Below are 25,844 nucleotides of genomic sequence, written 5' to 3' on the forward strand. Positions count from 1 at the left end.
CATTTACTGACAATACTAGCAGGAGGCAGAAAGGAGAGATAAGGAACAGAGGCCTTGCACTGCAACGCTAAAGTGTATTAAAACCAACGGCACCGTTGCAGAGAAGGGGGGGTGGGGGGAGGTGGAAGATGATTTATTTTACAAATGATATGGGCAAAGAGAGCTTGACTGAGCGAGGAAGTGTATTGTGGCAGTCCGCAATGGCTGAGAAAGTGCGCTGCTTTCTCATAAAAGATTAGCCTTTTCTGAAACTCTCAAGTCTGCACATGTTAAGATGGTTTGCATTTTTTTAAAAAATGGAAACAACCGAACCCGTTTTCTTTTTGGAGGGGGTCGGGCTGGGAATGTCCTTAAGTGCTAAGCTGCGCATGGGTGCTATAATGCGGGAGAAAAAAGAAGATTTGCTTTCCTTCTCCATATGCAGGAAAAACAAGGTTTTGATGAAATAGCCAAGGAAAACGCATGTGGAAAACCCCGGGATTGTTGCCCCGCGTCAGTGTCAAGAAAACCCTGCAGGCACAAAGGATTTTCCTGGGAGATACGTTGAAGACAAGTCCTTGCCATGAAACCACTCACAGAAGAAGCTGTAGAACAATACATTCAGAATAAGGTAAGGGACATTGTGTCTCTTCTGTTTTGGAAAGGTTCGGAATAATGTTTTCATGTTTGAGGTAGAACCAGTGCTTTTTTTCTGGGGGCGGGTGGGTGCAGGGGCAAGCATACACCTAAACATTTTGTGAATCTAAGTTTGGCCTCATTGAGGGGCAGTATTTCAATATGACCAGGAAAATGAGAGTATCTTTAAAAGAATTTTTAGGGGGGGGGAGGCACTGGGTAAAACTCTCCAGGTAAAGTACCAACTGGGTGGAATTTTGGGAAGGGTCAGCAAAATCTAACCTGGGAATGTCTCCTGCTCTGAAGTACCCAATCTTTGATCTACAGTAAAACTATTATGAACAAATGCAAGAGGAGCTGTGGTTATTTTTACTATCTGCTGGAGCCAAACAGGCCAGATGCTCTCAATGGAGAGATACGAATGGCTAGAATCATTTGTGGGGGGGGGGGAGTCTCTTTCCAAATTTCTTAATTGTAGGAAGCCTTTATTGTCTGCTGAGGCAGGATTTTAATGGGGGGGGAAATGCAGGGTGAAAAGGGTTCAGCCTCTTCCAAAACACGTGGGAGATATTGTGCTGTCGTGTCTAATTTGGCCCTGATTTTCTCAGGAACTACTCAAACCGGGCATTAACAGAAGGACGTTTTGGGGCTTGTCCATGTTTGAGCATTATGTGGCTGTTAATCCACTTTACCCCATCAAATTAGACAGTCTACATCCACACGTACTGGAATCTGTATATGAGGAGCAGCTTCATTTTTCCTCGTGTTTTCTTTTCTGTTTCCCCCCACCTTCCCATTTCTTGATTATATTATGCTAACTAAATACTGACATGGCATGCACACCTTGTTGTTCTTGGTTTTTGTATAGTCGCACAAGAAATCTAATTTACTTTGACACCCTACACATGATATACCTATTCCGGCGTATAAGACGATTGGGTGTGTAAGACGACCCCCAACTTTTCCAGTTAAAATATAGAGTTTGGGATATACTCGCCGTATAAGAAATATGACCCGCCGTATAAGACGACCCCCCCGACTTTTGAGAAGATTTTCCTGGGTTAAAAAGTAGTATTATACGCAGGAATATACAGTAATTAAGTATGGTCAACACGATGTAATAAGGGATTATCAACAAACAAAACCTCGCCCCAGTGAGAAGACACCTCTTGAGAAGGAAGGAACACTGTTCTTGTTTGTTTGTTTACAAAAATCCCCACCCTGAATTGGAGGGCAGGAGGCAACTAGAGTATATTAAAAACAGGTCTGAAAAGCACGGATTCTCATACAGTTCATACATGCCAGGAATTTGGTATATACATTCTTAATAATAATAATAATAATTTCATTGCAGCTGACACTTTCATGGGCAAAAACCTGCATTGCTAGGTGCATGAAGCGTAACCTAAGTGTATAAACCTTGAGGGGAAAGAAATGGGGGGGTAATCAATTTTTTGTTTTGTTTTTACAAAAGGCCAAGCAATTCAAGCGATAGCTTTAGATCAGTGTTTCCCAACCTTGGGTCTCCAGCTGTTTTCGGACTACAATTCCCACCATCCCTGACCACTGGTCTAGCTAGCAAGGGATGATGGGAGTTGTAGTCCGGAAACAGCTGAAGACCCAACATTGGGAAACATTGCTTTAGATGCTTCAAAGTGCAAAGCAGAACACAAAAGAATTCAGAGTACCAGCCAAGTAAATGTAAGATCCAGTAAATTTGGGTGTAACTACTCGTAATTAAGCACAGGAAGCTCTACCGTGCAAATAATACCTTAAGGGGGACAACCCTTTCGATATTTCCCCAACCCAAAAGATTTGGGGAGGGAAGGGAAGTTCCGTTCTACAAACAGAATCCTTGCACTAGCACAGGCATCCCCAAACTGCGGCCCTCCAGATGTTTTGGCCTACAACTCCCATGATCCCTAGCTAACAGGACCAGTGGTCGGGGAAGATGGGAATTGTAGTCCAAAACATCTGGAGGGCCGAAGTTTGGGGATGCCTGCACTAGCAGAACTGCTTAACTGGACACCGCCCTCTGAACTGGAATTCCCATGTCATTTGCATCCAAACTCACATACATGTGTACATACACTCACAGCAAGCTTCACGTAAATAATATGCCTTCCAGAAGGTCTATGGTTCCAGTAGCTTTGTTTGGTTAAGCTGTGGACTAGATGCCCCATGGGGGTCCCTTCCGGCAGTTGTAGAGGAAGGGGCTTCAGTACCCGGGGTGGTGGGAGCGTGGCATGTCGGACTTGCAAGCGTCCCAGTGCGGCGGTGCCCGCCTGAGCAAGCGTCCCAAAGGGGAGGCGCTCGCCTGTGGCAATGTCACCCCCCCGGCTGGCACCCGGGTCAGCCCGACCTCCCCGCCCCCCTTTCCTCCGCCACTGCCTTCCAGTTCTACAATTCTCTGATTCTATGTGGTTTGGGGTTCAAAGCAATGTAGTAGGAGTGTTGGGTTTTGTCTACAGGTGGACCTGAGGCACCGAACAGTGGCCAAAACGGTGGATGAAGTGCAAAAAATCATACAACGGCTTACCACCGAAATTAGCAACAAGGATTCTCGTTTCCAGGCAATTTCTAACTCTGGGATTCATAATGAAAACATGAAGGTAAGCATGCATGCATGGGGTCTTTGGATTGAACCAGGCCTTCCCGGTTGTGGCGCCCGCCCTGTGGAACGCCCTCCCATCAGATGTCAAGGAAATAGACAACTACCTGACTTTTAGAAGACATCTGAAGGCAGCCCTGTTTAGGGATGTTTTTAATGACTGATGTTTTAATGTATTTTTAATCTTTTGTTGGAAGCCGCCCAGAGTGGCTGGGGAAACCCAGCCAGATGGGCGGGGTATAAATAATAAAGTTTTGTTTGTTTGTTTGTTTTTTGTGCACTGAATCCACAAGCGATTCTGGACCCTGCTCCTCATGGGAGCACCATCTGTCCATTATAGACTCCAAGATTAAAGGAAGCCTCTGGCTTCTTGCTCTGAACTACAGTTCTGCAACCTTTAAAGGACAGTGTCAGGTCTGGGCTGTGGGAAACAGTTTGTGGGCAACCAGGAGTCATGGAATGAAGGCGTAATTCAGAACCAAAGGGCAAGCCAGAAGCCAGGACTGATGTACAACCAAAAGATGCAGGAACATGCTGGAACTCAGGAATATTTCATTGTTTCCTGTTCATAACCTCAATACCCCCTGATTGGGCTTCTATTACCACTTGTATTCAGCCACCAGTTACAATCAGAGGCATACTTCCTTGCAATAATTAAAACTGGGGTTGGATCTTCGCAGACCTTTTTAACGTTATTAGAGCGACATTAGATATATGGTTCTAAAACGTCACAGGGCATACCGGTAAATTAAATATAGGTAGGTAGCCGTGTTGGTCTGACGTAGTCGAAACAAACAAACAAAATTCCTTCCAGTAGCACCTTAGAGACCAAATAAGTTTGTCATAGGTACAGTGGAACCTCGGTTTATGAACACCTCGGTTTATGAATTTTCGGTTTATGAACTCCGCAGACCCATCTGGAACGGATTAATTCACTTTCCATTACTTTTAATGGGAAAGTTCGCTTCAGTTTATGAACGCTTCAGTTTATGAACAGACTTCCGGAACCAATTACACCCATGTTTCAGTTTATGAACGCTTCAGGTTGAGTAGTCCACGGACCCGTCCGGAACGGATTAATCCACTTTCCATTACTTTCAATGGGAAAGTTCGCTTCAGTTTATGAACAGTTACTCTGCGGACCGTCTGGAACGGATTAATCCACTTTCCATTAATTTCAATGGGAAAGTTCGCTTCAGTTTATGAACGCTTCAGTTTATGAACAGACTTCCGGAACCAATTGTGTTCATAAACCGAGGTACCACTGTATGAGCTTTCGTGTGCATGCACACTAGATATCTGAAGAAGTGTGCATGCACACAAAAGCTCATACCCATGACAAACTTAGTTGGTCTCTAAAGTGCGACTGGAAGGAATTTTTATTTTTATTTTTGGTAAATTAAAAACGTTCCTTACCTTGTTTTTGCCTGTCAAAATGCAGTTTCCCTGCTGCTAGTTCATGGTTGCTCTGCAGCGCCCTCTGGTGTCACATTTCAATGACACATTATTAACGTTACAAGCAAAACGTAACATGCCCATCTATCTATGTTATGAAAATCATTCCTTAACCCTTCCTTAATGTTATAAACCGTGAGCGTAGATCTGCCCTGGGTGTACCATAATGCCAGTGGAAATTGATTGAAGAGAATGGATGGTACCACTGGTGATACACGGGTGCCTTTGGCCATAGAGATGTTCTACTACGTACCAGAGAAAGTGTGAGCTTCAGAAAAGAGTGAAGGAGATATACTACAGGTGATGGTAACTTAGGTCTGAGGCTGCAGTCCTGCTTAGCTGGGTGTATGAATTCAGTAAGACGGTGCAGATAAGGTCAGCAGGAGCAGATATGGTTAGGAGTCTGCTGTTCACAACAGATGCTGTCTGGTAACCTCCTTGCATGTTGGTTATTTGCTGCCCAGACACTTCCAGGTCTTGGTATTTCAGAGGTTGTAATAAAATACTACCTCCCCTATCTCCCATGTCCAGATGCTGTGGAGTGCACAAAAACATCAGTGTTTTGACAGTTTCTGCCACTGCATAGCGATGATGTGATTGTAGGCTGGTCATATTCATCTAAGAGTTGTTGTGGGGCATGGCAAGCTTTTACACAAGGTAGGGAGATTTGGAGAAGGTAGTCTTCAACATTCCTTCTACCCTGGCAATTCCATAATTTGATTAAGGTTCTCTTTCTGTTTAGTAAGTAAAACCCCTAAAACATCAACCCTTTGTAAAGGAAGTTTTTTAATAACTCTTGCAAGCATCCAGAGAAAGGCACAATTTCATATTTAATGGTTGGAAGGCATGCCGTAGTGAGCAAATGTTTCATTTCTGCAAATCAACAGCGGTTCTTGTCAACTGACTGAATATCTACAGCTGAAGAGCTAAACTTTTTTTGAGAGAGAAACTTGCCTTTGTATTTTTTTAAAAAAATTAATGTATTTGAATCCCACTTTCCCCCCAAAGAGCTCAAAGCGGTGTACATAGTTCTTCCCGTTTGTAACCTTACAGCTAAATTAACTCCAGGTGAATGCAGCAAATGGTGATATCCAGGTAACACTTTAATTTGCATGCATCAGTGAGAAGGTTCTGGACAGAGGGCTTATTTAGACATCAGGCAGGCTGGTTCAGACTACTGAAGCGCTTAGCAACATGTGAGTACTGACGATCATCACCACAGTACCAGCCCCAGGGATCAATAAGGGTAGCAGGGAATCCCAGGGACCATAGTTCTCTTTTGAAGTACCCTTTCTACATTCCTGGCTTGGGGCTAGGTTAGTTTGACATTAACCAGCAGCCTTAGAGTTTGCTGGCAGGGTCGCCCTTGAGATGACTTATGGAAATTGGGGAACCCATCAAGTCTTGGCTAGGTGGCAAGCTGTGGGGCGGGGGGGGGGGAGAGGGAACGAAATGCCCCAACAAGTCTCCAGACCTTGTGGCAAGGTGAGGGGGAAGCCAACAATTGGTGGTGCCATATCTCCCTCACTTTGGTTCTTGGTGGCCGATACCTGTTTTCAGAAACGGCACTTGCCGCAAGGGGACACCTTATTTTAGTAGACTGGAGAAGGTTGTGAGGCTGCCACCGCAAGCTGCTTTTCAGCATTGCAAAACATGTGGAGATGACTGCGGTTCCTGCTCTCTCCTGCTCTCTGCCCTGGGTCCCCCACTCACCTCTCTTGCAGGCAGATAAGATAGAGACTGAACTGACATAGCAAGCAAAGACCACACAAGGGAAGAAAGTAGCTCAATGCCGTGTTTTCCTTGTTTCCCGAAGGATTGGACAATGTGTGCTCAAGAGTGTTTTGAAGAAGTTCCATCTCCAGGCTGCAAAGCTGGTCGTCTCTTTGGATTTCACCTTACCTAGCGCTTTGCATTAACACCAGTTGCGTTTTTAGTTAGCCGACTAATCGCCTTTTACTGCGTCTGTTCTGTCTACTTCTCTCCTTGCTGCCTCTCAGGATCAGCCAGCCTTACTGGCCAAGTGGTCAGCTCTACTTCATGGGAAGAGCCCCTTCCACCCATCTATCCAGGTACAAACACCTTGCATAGGTTCCGTCCAGGTCCCCTCATGTCCGCTTCCTCCCTTGATCACCACCACTCTCACTCCACCAACTACCCTAACTCACCTCTTCCCTAGCCAAGCCCTCCCAAAATGTATCAGAGCTTTTAATCCACCTGCTGCCTGAGAAGTCTCACCTGAAGAAGGGTGCTTCACATTTTGTGGGCCCTGCACATTTTGCTTGATGTATTATAGTCCCTGGGCAGAATTTGCAACGTGGGACTTCTTTGCAATGGCACATGAACAATAAATTCCGTCTGTACTTATACGTTGTAATTCCTTTCTAGGAATCCCATCCTTGTTTTATTCAGACCTCTGCTGTTGTTTAAAATGGCCACTTTTCTTGCTTTCAGTGTCCCTCCCTTCTCACTGTGCTCAAACTTCCCCAAGGATGTGAAGTCCTCAAATCTTCCATAGTACTTTACTCAAACACCTGCTGTTGTTTCAGACCACCATTTCCCCCCTCAGTTCACTCAATCCCTGCTTTACTTAAAACTCTTCTGTTGTTTTAAACGGCCTCTTTTCCTCCTGCTCCTCACTCCTCTGCCATGGCCATTGTTGTTGTGCAATCCTCCTTCACTTTTGCTTCCCTATCCCAACCTGACTTCATGCAAATCCAGGATTGTGATGCGGCACTGCCAATCTCCCAGTGAGGATTGCTTGACGGCATTCTTACATTATTATTATATAGAGAGATAGATCATTTCCTCACTGTTAGCAGATGTAGTGAAGTAACCAAGGCTCCAGTACTTAACATATATACTTCTGAGTAAGCATGCTTAGGATTGCATTCAACTGTGAATCAGGAACCCTCTAATTCAGATCCGACCCATGGAAGTGTGGACAAGGCCAAGTTCTGTTCTAGTTTCCTGGCCATCCTAGCCATTTCCTGTACCAACCTTTCTGAATCTGTCTAGGTCTTAACACCCGGCCAGTTCCTCATTACCGTTCCCTTGCTTGGCCTTTCTGGGTACAAAGAAGGCCAGGTACGGCACTGGCGCTACTACACGACGCATGGAGCCAAGCTCCTGTCTCCTGTCAGGGACCCGGAGGAGTTGCAGCAGTGGCTGGAAGTGGAGCAGTTCTCCAAGAGCCTCCAACAGTGGCATGAGCCAGATGTGAACATCGAGGGTGACATCGTGCCTGCCAAGGTCCTGGCTGTCTTCAGAGAACTTGTGGAGAAAGCGATCGTATCTCACCATCTCGCGGGTGAGTTCACTGGGGCGGGTGTGAGAGGAAGTGGCTCAGGGTTTTTTTTTTGTAGCACTTTCCCACAATCAACCACAAGCACTCATGGCCTCCCCAAACCTCTGACAGATATTTCTGCCAGGTCCTACACACACACACACACACACACACACACACACACACACACACACAATCATCAACATCAACTTGCAGTTATTTTTAATGATCATAGTTCAGGTCATATATATTGTAATTAGGAGTGAATTTCTGTTTAATTATTATTTGCTGATGTTTTCAGAGTTAATTTTATTTTGTACTATTATATTCGAATAGATTGCTGAATATTAATTTATTTTATATAAGTCATTCTGTTTAAAAGTTGTATTTTGTTACGACTTTCTGTATTGGATCAGATTATCGTAAGGGGTGTGTTCTTAGTTGTTTATTTTGCTGCTGTAAACCGCCTTGTGCAAGTAAATATAAAAAGGCGGTATACAAATTAAAAGCGAAATGAAATGAAACTGCCTCTGTGACTATAGACACAGACTGGCAGAAGCATACTGTCATAAGGGATTTTTTTTGGGGGGGGGGGAATGCCCCTAAACCCAAGAAATGAATGAATGTCAGAATACAACTAATATTGGGGATAGGAAGAGAAAATGCAAGCTGCAGAATTGTGCCAGGCAAGGAATCTGCTGCAGTCCAGTTTCTGCTGACAAATATCATTTTGATGCCATTTCCCCCAGACCGAGTCAGCATTTTGGAAGGCTTCAGTCCGGTGGTCCATGTTGCTGTTGAGACCCCTGATGTCCAGGTTGAGGTTGAGCTGGTTCCAACAATTGAGATCCCAACTTGTTGGCCTCGGAAAATCAAGTGGCCCCGGTGTTTCAAGCGCTGGCCTAGCCAGGAAAAAGTGCAATGCGTCAAGGTACCAGGCCAAGATGTGACTGTTGTTTTAGCCCCAAACCGATCTTGCAAAGAGGGGCATGTGGAGGGGTAAGAGAGCAGGATTTAGGCCAGGGGTTCTCCATGAGTGCGGTGCGTGGCAGGAGAGGATATATTTCTTATCACTAAAAAAGTCGGTTTGGCATGAGCAAATTTTTATTCTGAAAGTGTGGCCCACAAAAAAAAAATCCAAAAAATGAGAACCACTGATTTAGGCCATAATGATTTGAACAGTTAAACTAATATTCTGCTCTGGGGTTCAGAAGCAATACTGCCTCCAGCCGTGGAAACAGAGCATAGCCATTATGGCTAGTGGCCTTCGATAGCCCTCTCCTTCATGAAATATATCTAGGATGGGAGACCCTCCAAGGGTCCCTATTTTTCAGGGGCGTCTCTGATTTCGAGAAGCCATCCTGGTTTCTGATTTGATCCCAGAATGTCCCACTTTTCCTTAGGATGTCCCTATTTTCATTGGAGAAATGTTGGAGGGTATGGAGTTATCCAGCCCCCAAGGCATCTGAAGGGAATCCTGTATAGGGAAGGTTTTTTTTTTTAAAAAAAATTTTTTTAGTGCTTTCTTATGTTTTTATATATGTTCGGAAGCTGCCCAGAGTGGCTGGAGAAACACAATTAAGATGTGTGGGGTATGAATAGTAAAATGACCATTATGGAATGGGACGTCCCTATTTTCATCAGAGAAATGTTGGAGGGTATGGGTTGGTGGCCAACACTACTTCCTGTGAGAGTGAGTTCCATAGTTTAACTATGCGCTGTGTGTGAAGAAGTGTTTTCTCTCATCTGTCCCAAACCTTTGAACTTTCCACTTCATTGGATGCCCACAAGTTCTCGTGTTATGAGAGCGGGGAACGGGATTTTTCTCCGTCCACTTTCTGTGTGCCATGCCAAGAGACAGGAGAGTGGTGCCAACTGGCAGTGGAGGCTTGCAGCTCATCCCTGTAACCAACGAAAGAAAAACATGACTCATTTTCAAATCCTCTGCTTTCTAGGGAGATGTGGCCATTGTACACAACCCATAAAAGTATGAAGAGGACACCATTTCTATTTGATGCTACTAGGTTGGGGGAAGATCGTAACTTACAGACCCCTCTTCACCAATTGCTTTTAAGACCCTAAACACTAGATCAGGGTTTCCCAAACTTGTGTCTTCAGCTGTTTTTTGGACTACAACTCCCATCACCCCTAGCTGGCAGGACCAGTGGTCAGGGATGATGGGAATTGTAGTCCAAAAACAGCTGGAAGACCCAAGTTTGGGAAACCCTGCTCTAGACAGTGTCTTCTCCCATATTTTCCCTTTCAACTGCTAAAATATGCCTCATGTTTTCTTAATCTGGACCTGTTTAGGGAAGCTTTTAATGTTTGATGGAGTACTGTATTTTAATATTTTGTTGAAAGCCGCCCAGAGTGGCTGGGGAAGCCCATCCAGATGGGCGGGGTATAAATAATAATAATAAGTTGTTGTTGTTGTTGTTGAAAACTATGGTGGCATGTGAAAAGCTGTTTACATTCTCTTCTCCAGATACGCATCCTGCCTCCTCTCGCTGGAGGGTCCCCAAAGCCCAAGCCTTAACACAGCTTCTAGATACCCTGTGAAGGCAATAGGATAAGCATGTAAACGTTGCTTTTAATTTAGCATATTTTAAGATGTTTTATTTGCATAATTCTGTACCTTTAAATCTGTTTCAGAGTATTAGTAAACACCCTGGACCCTTGGGATAAGTTAATGGATTGAAACAATGCAAAGGCTGCTCCTATGGGAATGGCTCCACGAATCTCTCAGCTGTGGGGGCACCCTCTGCCTTCTCCCCCCCCCCATCTTTTCCTTGCCCAACTTCCTCTCCTTCTTTTTTCTGCAGTCTTTTGGCTTTGACCTCTTGGCCTCTTCCAATTACCACTGGTACCTGAGCTTCTTGAGAGCTGAGCACATCCTGATGCAGGGACTCGATGAGGACGGCGGTTGCCGCATGATGTGCTTCCGGGTTATGAGGCAGATGAAGGAAGATGTCTGGTGTGCAGGAAATAAGCCAGTCCTCACAGCCTTCCACCTGCAGGTGTGTGCACCTGGAAAGGGGAGAGAGATCTGTACCCCAAAGACAAGAGGAGCCGTTTTGCAGGACTTGGCTACTTAACAATTTCTTCATTGCCTGTGGTTTGCTAAGGGCTGGACAGAACACAAGGCAACTGACTGTCTCTTCCCCACACCACAGGATCCTACTGGGTGGGGAAGGAGATGAGAAAACGGTCATGTTGGAAAGAGAGAGGAAATGGGTAGAGTCTCCCACTTTCAGCTCTGGCTCCATCCACCGTCGACCTCTGACAGAGTAGAATCATAGAGTTGGAAGAGACCACAAGGGCCATCCAGTCCAACCCCCTGCCAAGCAGGAAACACCATCAAAGCATTCTTGACATATGCCTGTCAAGCCTCTGCTTAAAGACCTCCAAAGAAGGAGACTCCACCACACTCCTTGGTAGCGAATTCCACTGCCAAACAGCTCTTACTGTCAGGAAGTTCTTCCTAATGTTTAGGTGGAATCTAAAGTAGTCCCAACGCAATCTGACACTTGACAGAAAAAGGGTTTCCCACCCTTGACCCGGGTCATTTCTCTGACTGGATGCCATTATTAAGAAGGCAGTCTAATTCACTTGTGCTGGCAAGCCCCCATGTTCTCTCTTCTAGGCGGGATACTTTCTGCAGACCCACACAGGGCCAAACATTACAGGATAGGCTTCTGTGATGGAGACGCCAGGTGTGGCACTTCTAAGCGTTGTGGGGTGTTTCTAGGCTTTCAGTTATGGAAACAACTCTGTATAAACCTGAAGATATACTACGTAGGCCAGACACTAGCACTTCGCAGAGACATGCTAGTAATGATTTCAGGAAAATCATTTTTGGCACAGATTTTGTGTGTGTGATATTTGGGGGGGTGGGAAATGGTCTTGTTCTTTGTTTTTCTGGCAACCAGGCACCAAGCCAACAAGGGCTGTTGTCTGCCCACCCACCCCCCCGTATACTGAAAACTGCAAATTCTCCTGGGTATCAGGGGTTCTAACTTCAGCAACAAATGCAGCAGACAGAAGAAGATGCATTTCTAAATTACAGTGGTACCTTGGTTCTCAAACTTATTCCGTTCCAGAAGTAAGTTCCAAAACCAAAGTGTTCCAAAACCAAGGTGCGCTTTCCCAAAGAAAGTAATGCAAAATGGATTAATCCGTTCCAGACTTTTAAAAACAACCCCTAAAACAGGACTTAACATGAATTTTACTATCTAATCAGACCATTGACCCATAAAATGAAAGCAATAAACGATGTACTGCAGTCACACAATCAATCAGTCAGTAGCTGAACTGGGTTCCACGCAGTTACAAAAACAAAAATGCAAAATAAAGAATAAAAACAGATAGACCTCAGCGTAACACTCAAAAGGGAAGTGTGGCACTCAAATCGGAAGCGTAACACTCAAAACGGAGCATGTTCAGCTTCCGAAAAACATTAGCAAGCCGGAACACTGTACTTCCGGGTTTGCAGTGTTTGGGTTCCAAGTTGTTTGAGAACCAAAGTACCACTGTATTTACTTCAAGGTTGGGAGCCATCCCATGTAGACCGTATCCCAGCCCCACCCATCCACCCCGGTACTGGAGAGCCAGTGTGGTGTAGTGGTTAAGAGCGGTAGACTCCTAATCTGGGGAACCGGGTTTGCGTCTCCGCTCCTCCACATGCAGCTGCTGGGTGACCTTGGGCTAGTCACACTTCTTTGAAGTCTCTCAGCCCCCCTCACCTCACAGAGTGTTTGTTGTGGGGGAGGAGGGGAAAGGAGATTGTTAGCCGCTTTGAGACTCCTTCGGGTAGTGATAAAGCGGGATATCAAATCCAAACTCTTCTTCTTCTACTACTACTACTTCCTGTGTTGTTGAATTCAATCTATTGTGCCTCATTTGTGTCTTCTGCAGATGGTGCTTTTCTGGACGTGCGAGAAGTACCCTCGCTCCAAGGACTGGTCCTGCTTCCGCAAAGGCTTCCTGCGGATGGTTCGCAAGTTGCACAAATGTGTGAGCCAGCACTTCCTGAAGCATTACTTCATCAAAGGCACCAACCTGCTGAAGTATGCCAACACCAACGACCTGGATATGGTAGCAGGCAAGCTGGCTGTCTTCTTGGAAAACCCTACGCTTCCTCTGGACTGAGAGAGATGGACAAGCAGACTCCTGAACCAGGTTTTGCCCTGTTCCTTAGTTCTTCCGTGTGGTGAGTAGTGAGGACCGACACCTGGGAGCAAACTCTTCTGTCTTCTGCCTCTCCGTGATTAGTTTGCTTAAGTCTCACCTTTTGGATCTGGAGCCAGCCAGCCTCTTTTGCAGAAACTCAGCCTGTTGAGAGTGGATGGGCAGAGACTGCTACCTACTTCTATTTTGTACCTTCTCTAGATGGGCTAAGCTCAAAAGCAGTTTGACATATTTGGATCCAGAGCTGAGCACGCTGTGTTTGCTTCTCCTGGTCAGCAAAATTGGGGTGAAAGATAAAGAACTGTTGTGCATTTATCAATGCGCTAAAAAGTTGGTGGGGAGCATCTTGAAAAATCTGATGGGGTGTGTGTGTGTGTGTGTGTCTCAAAGTCCTTGATCTGTTGTTGAATGAACCTTACTTGTTGGTTGCTAAATATCCCCGTTGCCTCTTTCGGTTTTCCCTCCTTCTTGCCCCCAACAGTTACCTTCTCTTGTTTTTAGGAATAGCCAATGTCTGTCTGCATGGACAGCAGGAAAAAATAATAATAGTAATTTTTTGTTTATACCCTGCCCATCTGGCTGGGCTTCCCCATCCACTCTGCGCGGCTTCCAACAAAATATTAAAATACAGTAATCCATCAAACATTAAAAGCTTCCCTAAATATATATATAGATTCCATAAATATATATAAATGAAAGGAGCACCATAATAAATGCATCTGGGGAATGCATGCAACTGGATCCAAGTCAAAAAGCCCGCCAGTTATTATCTTGTCTGGAAGCTAGTGGCATGTGTTGCTCGTTTTAGTTTGTGTTCACAAAGAGCACAATATCTACAAAATGTACTCTAGTAAAATCCAGTCTTTAAGCCAACAGAGGCAGGATGCCTCGTAATACAGTCTAAGTTCTGGCATTGCGAATCCTCCCCTCTCTCTTTTGTCTCTTTGTAACATGGGATGTAGCCCTCAAGTGTGTGAATGAGAATATGGGCTTCCAGTGTTTGTTGCTACCTTTGTTCATGCCATGTTACCAGCTTTCCTGCAGTGGCATTCAGAAGTGGTCCTGACTGCGAAGGGATACTTATTTTTCTGTGCAATGTTCAGGGTTTTGTCTTTTAACCAGAGACCCTTTAACGGTTCAGTAGAGCGCATGCTAGAATAAAATGTTTTTTTCCTCAATTAGTTACACTTGTGGACAGCCGATGGCATGGATAAACAATGGTAAAGGTTTTTTAAAAAAATACAGGACTCTCAACAGCTCAGGCTTTTTCTTACAACCAGCATACATACATCCCTCACACTGTCCCAATGTTCCATTATCCCCATTGCATGAAGCCGTAGTCCGGCCACTCACTGAACTGCTTCCAACAGCAAAGATTTTAAGTTACATGGTAAAATATCACACGGGAAGGGTAGTTGAACGCTGCATCTGGACATAGTGCTTACGTACATGTCTTTCAGGTGATTCGGTGCCAATGTAAATCTCTTCCACGTGCATGAGACAGAGAAATGCAATTTTGGAATTTTGCTTAGAGTGCAAAAGTACTCTAAGAAATTAGAGTCAGAGACACTCATTTGTTTTTTTGGGAAGGGTATGGGAAAGTTGCCTGGGTGTGTTTAAATTGTGGGGGGGGGGATGCTGTGGGTTTTGGGGGATGGTTTGTGGGGGTGGGTTTGGTTTTTAGGAAAATGAGACGTATCTCAAATCTTGAAATGTCTGGCGACTGCTCTGATAGAGGGAGAGGAAAGGAGGCAAGGATGACAAGAAGAATATGTGTTTAGTTCAATGTGTTTAGGACTTGTTCCAGTAGGGGATAAGATAAGGGGTTCTGCCCAAGGCTTTGTAGAAAGGGGCTTTGAAAGGAGAGAGAGTACCACATGCGTAGAGTCGTACCTTGGAAGCCAAACGGAATCCGTTTGACTTCCAAAACGTTCGACTTCTAAGGCGTGGCTTCCGATTGGCTTCAGGAGCTTCCTACATCCAATTGGAAGCCGTGGAAGCCCTTCCAGACATTCGGCTTCCAAAAGAACGTTCACAAATTGGAACACTCACTCACGGGTTTGCGGCATTCGGGAGCCAAAACGTTCGACTGCTAAGGCGTTTGTCAACCAAGGTACGACTGCATTTTGAGAGGGAACATCAGGTACCAGAGACAAGATGCAAAATATCCCTCATTTCAGACCCAGTGTGACTCCAAAGTGATTCTTACTCCTGAAAGTTTCATCTGGCAAACTCTCACACAGCATTGTGTCTGGCAACCCTGTCAAAGTCGCAAAACATTGCTTTGCCTTCAGTAGCCACCAGATGGCGGCAGTGCCTTTGCATTATTGGTGCCCTAGCAGAAAGCAAAACTCCTGCTACTGACGTAAAGCGATAAAATCACACACGGTACAAATGTTGAAATGCAATTTGAAAGGGAAGGGGTGTGCTAAAGGGGAAGCAGTGGTGAATCCCCCCCCAAACACCCAGAAAGCTGGCGGTGGAGAGCTTCAGGGCTTGACAAGTTCATACAAATTAAGGCACGGCTTGTATCAGAGGCATAGCTGAAGAAAGACCACATCAAAACAGTAACCGTTTCATGGAAAGAGCAAAAATGAGGGTCATGCCCGAGCTCTTTATCTGAACCACTCTTTCAGACTCATCTGCACTCAGGGGGAAATGCTACACGGGGTGGGGGTGGGGGTGAAAAGCACACAAATACAGGATGGGTGACACCTGGCTTGAGAGCAGTACATGTGAAAAGGATCTAGGAGTCCTGGTAGACCACAAACTTGACATGAGTCAGCAGTGTGATGCAGCAGCTAAAAAAGCCAATGCAATTCTGGGCTGCATCAATAGGAGTATAGCGTCTAGATCAAGGGAAGTAATAGTACCACTGTATTCTGCTCTGGTCAGACCTCACCTGGAGTACTGTGTCCAGTTCTGGGCGCCACAGTTCATGAAGGATACTGACAAACTGGAACTTGTCCAGAGGAGGGCAATCAAAATGGTCAAAGGCCTGGAAATGATGCCTTATGAGGAACGGCTTAGGGAGCTGGGTATGTTTAGCCTGGAGAAGAGAAGGTTAAGGGGTGATATGATAGTCATGTTCAAATATATAAAAGGATGTCATATAGAGGAGGGAGAAAGGTTGTTTTCTGCTGCTCCAGAGAAGTGGACATGGAGCAATGGATTCAAACTACAAGAAAGAAGAATCCACCTAAACATTAGGAAGAACCTCCTGACAGTAAGAGCTGTTCAGCAGTGGAATTTGCTGCCAAGAAGTGTGGTGGAGTCTCCTTCTTTGGAAGTCTTTAAGCGGATGCTTGACAGCCATCTGTCAGGAATGCTTTGATGGTGTTTCCTGCTTGGCAGGGGGTTGGACTGGATGGCCCTTGTGGTCTCTTCCAACTCTATGATTCTATGATCTGTCTATTTCAGTTATTAGGCCTCCTGGTTTGCTCATGAGGCCTCTTGTCAGATGCAACGGTACAGGAAGCCTTGCACCCCAAGGATCATAACATATTAGCCTGGAAAGTGGGACTAGCATCATTTGGACCCAAGGGGGCTTCTGAAAGGAAGATTCAATAATAATAATAATAATAATAATAATAATAATAATAATAATAATAATAATAAATTATTTATACCCTGCCCATCTGGCTGGGTTTCCCCAGCCACTCTGGGCGGCTTCCAACAGAAGTATTAAAATACAATAATTTATTAAACCTTAAAAGCTTCCCTAAACAGGGCTGCCTTCAGATGTCCTCTAAAAGTCTGGTAGTTGTTTTTCTCTTTGACATCTGGTGGGAGGGCATTCCACAGGGCGGGTGTCACTACTGAAAAGGCCTGGTTCCCTGTAACAGCTTCTCGCAGCGAGGGAACTGCCAGAAGGCCCTGGGCACTGGACCTCAGCGTCCGGGCAGAACGATGGAGGTGGAGATGCTCCTTCAGGTATACTAGACCGAGGCCGTTTCAAGGAGAGAAGCCCTTTTGCTCCAGCTCTGACGAACATGGCTTCAGCTCACTAATCTCAAACCAAGAAGTACACATTTCCCCCCTTCTTGTTTCCATTTTTGGCAAGGACAGCCATGAAAGGCTGTGAATCTTAAGGAGAACCAGGAGAGGAGAACCAGCTCGTTCACCTCTGTCTGAGGGGTTGTTTCCCACTCAAAATGCCCCTGAGCTTCTTTTCATCCTACGGCAAAATCCACATTCTGCAGGTGGAAATGCAGTTGAGGGACGGGTTATGAACCCGATCCGTTCCGGCTCGCAGTTCGTAACCCGAAACCGCCATTTTGCACATGCGCAAAACGCTATTTTCGCTATTTTTGCGCATGCGCAAATCGTGCGTGCCGCTTCTGCGCATGCGCGCACGGCGAAAATACTTCCGGGTTTGCGCAGTTCGTAACCCGAGTTGTTCGTAACCCGAGGTGTTCGCAACCCGAGGTACGACTGTATATATATAAATGTAAAATGTCCATGTTTGTGTGTCTCCTCTTTTCTCTGAAACCGCTTGACCGATTGCATTGAAATTTGGACACAACGTCACATGTGAATACGCGAGTGTTTGTATACACTTTGCATACACAGATGTCACACCTGTGGCAGGTAAAACTGTTTTTCGGAAACACAACTCAACACAGCTCAATCTATTGGGCGTTGACGTAACAGACGCTATACTACATGCATCAGACAGCGGAGGCTGCTAGGAGCGACTACCCGGCAGCTCCTTCTTCGAGGGCGGGGGCTGGATCCTGATGTCAGCGAACACAACATGCTGTAACTGCCACCACGGCGACTCCTGCTCCAAGGGCAATGGCTAGATCCTGCCCCTTGGCCCACCGGGACCATGAGGTATATTAGGGGGGGAGAGGGACTATCAGGAGAGAGTGGGCAGCTCCTACTCCGAGGCCAATGCCCAGATCCTACCCCTTCGACCGCCGGGCCATGCCAGGAACATCAACTATACGAGGGGGGGAGAGGGAACACCGGCAGATAGTGGAGAACTCCTGTTCCAAGGCCGATGGCCGGATCCTGCCCCTTCACCTGCCTGCCCCGCCGGGAGCATGAGGTCTGCAAGGGGGGGAGAGGGGATGCCGACGGAGAGTGCAGGAGACCCATGGCTTTCGGGGACCCTCAATGGGTCGGGACGGGGTGGGGGGATTTACAAAATACCCCTTGGGGGACTGTGAAGTGGGGGCCAAGGGGGGCCTTCTCTACTTTCAATACAACCCTCCTATATGTGTCTTAACTACAAATGAAACGCATGGGGTGGGGGGTGACGTCACGGGGGGAATATGATGTCACGCGCCAGCGGCAACAGAGGGAGGGGTGTCGTTACGGTACATCTGTCCTGGGAAGCGGGGGCCCTGACGGAGCCACAGCAACGCGTGGCCGGGTACAGCTAGTCAATAATAAAAGTGGAAAAGGCTATACGGGTGGCATGTCATTTGGGTTTCGGGGAGAAAAAAAAAGGAATGGGAAAGTCCAGCTCTCACTGTGGTGATAATCCTGTGCCCAGGATGTACAACAAACAACTGTTTTCAGGGCACAACTCATTTTTATGGTTGTAAGTTGTTTAAAATTGTTTTTAATATTGTTTTAATGCCGTAACCCAACCTAGGACCTTAGGTTGAAGGGCAGGGAATAAATCAACAATGATGATAATAATAGAATTAAAATCCAGGTTTATACCTGGTTTTACAGACAGGGTGACCTCTTTTGCCTTCAAGTTCCCATGTAACAGGAGACCTCCTTGAGAGGGACTGATCCACCCTCATCTCTAACACCGTGCCAAAAAGAATCCAAAACTAGTGCTTAGGAAACGTTTCTAGTAATATGAATTGTGCAAATATTCTGCGTGTCATATTATTGTTAGTGGAATATGTGTATATTAACTGCAACGGTCTTTTCCCCCAGCAAGCTCTGACAGGAGTGAGATGGTATTGGAACGGAAACGTTTCTAGCAATTCACATTGTGCCTAGTAACAAATGTCTTGTGTGTCGTATTATTATTACTGTCGTCATCATCATTATTATCAGTGCAATACTTGTATATTTACTGCAATGGTCTCCCCCCCCCCCGGCAAGCATGGACAGCGGGGCATGAGATGGCATGGAGGCAAGAACGCAGGTGGGTTAGGAGCCCGGGGGGGGGGGGGAGAGAGAGAGAGAGAGAGAGCTGGGCAGGGCAAGACACACTATCCACAGCCTCTTGCCCATTTAAACAGTTTGCTTTACCTGGAGAGACTAGAAGTGTGCTTTCTCTACGATTTAAAGCTGGGGTCAGCAAACTTTTTCAGCAGGGGGCCAGTCCACTGTCCCTCAGACCTTGTGGGAGGCCGGACTATTTTTTTTGGGGGGGGGCGGGGAATTAATGAATTCCTATGCCCCACAAATAACCCAGAGATGCATTTTAAATAAAAGGACACATTCTACTCATGATTCCCAGACCGTCCGCGGGCTGGATTTAGAAGTCGATTGGGCCGCATCTGGCCCCCGGGCCTTAGTTTGCCTACCCATGATTTAAAACCTGGAGTCCTGATGAGAACATAGGATGTGCTTGACTTGAGCTCCAGCTAGCACAAAATGGCACGAGTGTGTCAGCTGAGAAGTCCCTGAAGAGGCCGGATAACTCAGGCTAGAACTGATTTGTATGCAGATATGTCCTTATTTAGCCTCTGGCAGCTCCTGCCTTAGCATTGCTAATAATTACTTGCTTCTTCCATAGCTCCCCCAACCTAGCCTTGCATTCCTGGCCATCTGTAATTTACATGCAAAGTGGTTTGGTGCCTGAGTATTTTTATATCCTTCCCCTCCTCCAGACAGGACACCAGTTGGATTTCCTTCTGGTTTTACTATTTTACTTATTTTACAGTGAAATGGCCTTAGGTAAAGGTAAAGGGACCCCTGACCATTAGGTCCAGTTGTGACCGACTCTGGGGTTGCGCGCTCATCTTGCATTATTGGCTGAGGGAGCCGGCGTATAGCTTCCAGGTCATGTGGCCAGCATGACAAAGCCTCTTTTGGTGAACCAGAGCAGCACATGGAAACGCCGTTTACCTTCCCGCTGTAGCGGTTCCTATTTATCTACTTGCACTTTGACGTGCTTTCGAACTGCTAGGTTGGCAGGAGCTGGGACCGAGCAACGGGAGCTCACCCCGTTGCAGGGATTCGAACCGCCGACCTTCTGATCAGCAAGCCCTAGGCTCAGTGGTTTAACCACAGCGCCACTGGGAAATGGCCTTCCTTTGTTATAAAAAGGGTGAGGGGGAAGTGAGCAATTGACCTCTCCTCAAGTATGGGCAGAAATTGACTTAATTAAGAGGCGATTCTGAACTTGCCCTTGAACCGTGCTGAACAAAGGCTGAGCCCACAAAGAGAAAACTGTAGGTCTGGCATTGAAATGGCACGATATTCTTTTTAAAAGGGTCACAAATTGGGTCAGAGAAAGCGCAACGGTTTGACAACAAAGTTCTGTGGGCTCCATTAAAAACACAGCAAAAAAAGGATTGCAAGGGCTAACTTGGAAGCAATTTGTAAACCTTAAGGGGTGTGTTATATATCATTAATTCCATTCTTGAAAATGTGCCCCCTCCCATAGAATTCCCATAAACTGAACCATGCTTCCATATGAGAGATAGGGAGGGAGGGAGGGAGGGAGATGAGTTAGTTGAACACTCAAGGCACTTTGTGACTGCAGATCTTCAACCTGCTCCTTTATAGGAGTGCCTGCTATTTGTTTCTCCTCTCCCTAAGCAAATATTACAAAACAACAACATCAACACTCCTAAATCTCCAGTGTCCTGTTCTCCCCTAAAAACCAAAACCTAGGAGTGATGGCCACTTCCTTAACTTCTCAGCACTTGAAGGTGTTATAAGAGTTAAAAGAGGTCTTTCTCCGGGAGGGAGCCTGGACCTCCGGCAGAGCACAATTGAAAGCCCTTACCGCCTAGTAAAATGACAGAGACCAGGCCAGAATTATAGTGAAAAGCAAGTTTATTAAAAGCTCTTGCAACAGGGTGCTCCCCCCCCACACACACACACAGGAAGGGGAGAGAGAGACCCAGAACAAAGGTTTAGTTACAGGTAGGTAGCTGTGTTGGTCTGAGTCGAAACAAAATAAAAAAATACCTTCAATAGCACCTTAAAGACCAACTAAGTTTTTATTTTGGTATGAGCTTTCGTGTGCATGCACACTTCTTCAGATACCAGAACAAAGGTGTGCAAGCTCTTATATAGAAAATTTTAATTGCCTGTCCTGGAGTCCGAGACCGCTCCCAGAAACATCATAGATACATCACAAAAAAGGCGGTCTACAACAGAAATCTGAGTGGCTTGTTTTTATCCTGCCTGGTCATTTGACTGGATTACCTGGGGAGCCTGGCCAGTCTTTTGTAATGATAAATACTTAGTTCCTAAGTCAGGTCACACCCTATTCATAGCTTAAATGTGCCCTTGAGACAGGATTTGTGAGGGGAAAGACAATGGGGAGGTTTCCCACTTTGACCTTGCAGAGAAATATTTGAGGTCAATTTGTTCAGGACTTTTTTTCTGTGAAGTTTCAGACATGTGGTTTATATATACAGTTATGAACATTTATCTCATATATATATATATATATATATATATATATACACACACTAAAATTCTTATAACAATGGCTTGCACAAAATAATATGGCACCCAGTTGTAATAATAATAATAATAATAATAATAATAATAATAATAATAATAATAGTAATTTTATTATTTATACCCCGCCCATCTGGCTGGGTTTCCCCAGCCACTCTGGGCGGCTTCCAACCGAATATTAAAACAGTACAGAATTAAACATTAAAAACTTCCCTAAACAGGGCCGCCTTCAGTTTTCTTCTAAAAGTAAAATAGTTACTTATTGCCAGTTAGGTTTGCCAGATCAGTAGCATCCCAGACTCTGAGATTTAAGGGTCCAAACTTTAGGCCTACGAGTGATGTCACAAGAGCAATCCCCCCCCCCTTTGCGTTCCTTCCCACCACTGAGCCCTGGAAATGGAGATAATTTGGGAGAGGGGAGAATGGAGCGGATGAGGGCAGGACCCCCTCCCCACAGTCTATGCAATAATTTGCAGCTGGCTCCTGCCAGACTGAATCTTGCAAGCTGCATGGAGAGCCTTCTAGATAGATAGATAGATAGATGGATAGATATATAGGTACTCTCACCTCCTCCCCCCCCCCTTGCCACTTGGAGGTGGCCAGATAATCCTGGAGACTGCAGGTCCACCCTGGAGGTCTGGGTAACACCCAGCACTTGTGCAATTCATGGTCAAACAGCCCTCGACTGACACTGCAACTAGTGTGTCGTCACAGAGTCATGTTAACATGCTGAGAATGTCAACCAGCAAGTAGAGGGAGAGGAAAGTTCAGTTGTTCAGTTGTTGAACTTGGGGGAAGAGCCGCGCAACTGTTTTTGCCAGGTCCTCGCCTCCAAAGTCGCCTCTCAAGCTCTGCTGCTTTTTTAGCTGCCAAAATCGGGCACAGTGGATATGGATTGACAATTGACAATCATTTCCTTTTTCGCTGGAAACAGAATTCAACCTTGTTCATTCATTCAACCACGCTTTTTTGGTTGTATGGCTTGACCCAGAGAGCAATAGACTTGCTCAGAAGGATATGTCAATAATGAAGGGGTGGTTCTTTGAAACACTAGCATCTCCCTTGCTTTTTTTTAATGTAAAAGCTCTTCTTTTAAAAAAGAAATGCACTGGTTGAGCCAAAAGGAGACACCTTTTTCATAATATTCGTGAATGCCTTGTGAACAGTTTTTAAAAAATAAAATTCTGCAGCTAAGGTACAGTTGACAATCGTTGAGTAGCCTGCTGTCTCCATCAACATTTATCCATAGTTGCCTCCATGGAATTAGTAAGCAGATCCTCTATTTGAACATATTGTACCCACCTGTTTGAGTTTTCGTATCAGTAATGCCTTTGTCTGTCACATTCTCCAGTCTGGCAGCCCCAGAGACACTCTCCTTAAGCAAACATGTCAGAAGGCTTATTGTTCTCTAGGTAAGTTAGGTAAAAACTTTCCATAATAAATAACTAGACCTAACAAAGACACTAGTATTAATTCCTGGGCATCATTCCCTCCTTTCAACTACTGTCCTTTCTGCTTGAAGACACAACCCAAAGATTCTGTCCAGTATTCAAAAGTCCTATTTCTGTTCTGCCTTTCAATATACGGTAACATTTCCAAGCAGCGTTTTCTCTGTTTCAGCTTAACTTCCAAAAACCATTTTAAGACCTATTCAAAGGCTCCTCCTGTTTAAATAAGATACAGTGGTACCTTGCTAGACGAATGCCCTGCTAGACGAATTTTTCGCTAGACGAATGGGTTTTGCGATCGGAGGTTGCCTCGCAAGACGAATTCATTTTGTGAAAAATTTGTCTAGCGGATCGCGGTTTGCCATAGGAATGCATTGAAATTCAATTAATGCGTTCCTATTGGCAAAAAAAAATCAATGCATTCCTATGGGATTCGCAAGATGAATTTTTCGCAAAACGAATTGACTCTCAGAACGGATTAAATTCGTCTTGCGAGGCACCACTGTACTTGGTTTGAGGAGCTCTTTGTTGTACAGTAACTTCTAAAGCCTAGTTGATAGGCCTCAAAACCTTAAAAGTAAAACATTTTAAAGCAATATCAAAAATTAAATTCCTTAGTTTTCTGTATTTTACATACAGAAACCTCAGAGCAGCTGAAGAACTGAACTGATTGTTGCAAGAAAAAAACAAAAACAGTACGGTAGCAATTCTAAGGCTTAACTGTGCTTTTTGGTTGTGTAGAAACCAGAGGAATCTGTACGAACAGATTAGACTCAAGTAGCATACCTATGCCTGTTGTCTTTGTCCATGGAGTTTTCCTGGCAGGGATACTGGAGTGGCTTGCCAGTTCCTTCTCCAGGTGGATCACATTTAGTCAAAACTCTCCACTATGATCTGTCCATCTTGGGTGGCCCTGCATGGCATAGCTCATAGCTTCTCTGAGTTATTCAAGCCCCTTTGCCACGACAAGGCAGTGATCCATGAAAGGCTGGACTGGATTAATCCCAAAACGGAATTAAGATTGCCGGAAGAAATATCAACAACCTCAGATATGCTGATGACACAACCTTGATGGCAGAAAGTGAGGAGAAATTAAAGAACCTTTAAATGAGGGTGAAAGAGGAGAGGGCAAAATATGGTCTGAAGCTCAACATCAAAAAAACTAAGATCATGGCCACTGGTCACATCACCTCTTGGCAAATAGAAGGGGAAGAAATGGAGGCAGTGAGAGATTTTTACTTTCTTGGGTTCCATGATCACTGCAGGTGGTGACAGCAGTCCCGAAATTAAAAGACGCCTGCTTCTTGGGAGAAAAGCAATGACAAACTTAGACAGCATCTGAAAAAGCAGAGACATCACCTTGCCAACAAAGGTCCGTATAGTTAAAGCTATGGTTTTCCCAGTAGTGATGTATGGAAGTGAGAGCTGGACCATCAAGAAGGCTGATCGCCGGAGAATTGATGCTTTTGAATTATGGTGCTGGAGGAGACTCTTGAGAGTCCCATGGACTGAGAGAAGATCAAACCTATCCATTCTGAAGGAAATCAGCCCTGAGTGCTCACTGGAAGGACAGGTCCTGAAGCTGAGGCTCCAATACTTTGGCCACCTCATGAGAAGAGAAGACTCCCTGGAAAAGACCCTGATGTTGGGAAAGATTGAGGGCACTAGGAGAAGGGGACGACAGAGGCCGAGATGGTTGGACATTGTTCTCGAAGCCACCAACATGAGTCTGACCAAACTGCGGGAGGCAGTGGAAGACAGGAGTGCCTGGCGTGCTCTGGTCCATAAGGTCACAAAGAGTCGGACACGACTAAACGACTAAAGAACAACAACAAGCATACCTATCTCTTCCCAAAGCCAGCAGGTTGGGCCAAAGCCAGCAGTCCAACTTTAAAAGGGTGGGGTGGGGGGATGGAGGACCCTAACATCAGCATCTGAGTTATTCACTCCTCCTGCGGCTATTTCACACCCTCCAGATGGGTTATTTGTTTCGGTTATGTTCTGGTCAATCAGGTAAAGGGACAGCTGTCCCCAGGCCTACCTCTGGTTTGCCAAATCTAGGCAATGCTTACATTTGTAGGCAGCAAAAAAAAAGTCTGCCGTAGGAGTCAGCTCAGCCTTTTCTGAGTGGAAACTGCATGTATATACGGCTTCCACTCCGCAGGGAACACAGACACTCCCCTTCTGTTTGCAAAGCCAGCAGCCCTGTATTATGGCAAGGCACCAGGCTGACATGTGAGCTGCTGTTGGGTGTTCTGGTCCGTGGGCAGAACGAGCTCTGCCAGCGGCACGATCTGTTCCAGGTCAGTCGCTCAACGCGAAGGATGCAGGATGGGCAGGGCAGGCCAGTTACGCAAGTCCTCTCCCGGACGGCTCACATTTCACGGCCTCCCTGCCAAGTAAAAGAAACAAGCGGCGGCGTAACAGGCTATAGGGAACAGCTCTATAGGCAGGTGCTGTTATGTCACTGCACGCTGGGGAGCTCGTTCCGGCCCAGATATGTGACACCCTGCTACGCAAGGGGGGGCCCCTAGTGTTGCTCCATCCACTTTGCTGGCCTTCGCACAACAGCAAGAGTGTGACATATAAACACTGCATATTAGTGGGGGCTGGGGGATGTGATCTT

At 45.6% G+C, this 25,844-nt stretch overlaps 1 protein-coding gene and 1 non-coding gene across 4 annotated transcripts; one reads left to right on the plus strand and one right to left on the minus strand.

The window, feature by feature from the left end:
* Positions 1-14,332, plus strand: MAB21L3 (mab-21 like 3). 3 transcript variants are annotated; one of them, XM_088658660.1, is made up of 7 exons: positions 1-74; positions 425-610; positions 3,087-3,227; positions 7,700-7,991; positions 8,717-8,898; positions 10,790-10,984; positions 12,882-14,332. In XM_088658660.1, exons 2-7 carry the CDS (start codon positions 563-565, stop codon positions 13,113-13,115), a joined length of 1,092 nt encoding a protein of 363 aa, XP_088514786.1. In that variant the 5' UTR covers positions 1-74; positions 425-562; the 3' UTR covers positions 13,116-14,332. The 3 variants fall into 3 exon arrangements, with proteins under 3 accessions (XP_088514786.1, XP_034996385.2, XP_088514787.1); XM_088658661.1 differs by lacking the exon at positions 1-74 and adding an exon at positions 6,682-6,753 and having other exon boundaries at positions 554-610; XM_035140494.3 differs by lacking the exon at positions 1-74 and having other exon boundaries at positions 92-610.
* On the minus strand, positions 8,176-25,842 carry LOC118097549 (uncharacterized). The gene is made up of 5 exons (XR_015947274.1): positions 24,005-25,842; positions 23,073-23,145; positions 10,835-10,994; positions 9,725-9,869; positions 8,176-8,869 (listed from the first exon to the last, which is right to left on the minus strand). It is a non-coding gene; the product is annotated as an uncharacterized LOC118097549 (transcript).
* Positions 25,843-25,844: the final 2 nt, after the last annotated feature.

This window comes from Zootoca vivipara, chromosome 15 (assembly GCF_965207765.1).
Source record: "Zootoca vivipara chromosome 15, rZooViv2.hap1.1, whole genome shotgun sequence".
In the NCBI taxonomy this organism is placed as follows: Eukaryota; Metazoa; Chordata; class Lepidosauria; order Squamata; family Lacertidae; genus Zootoca; species Zootoca vivipara.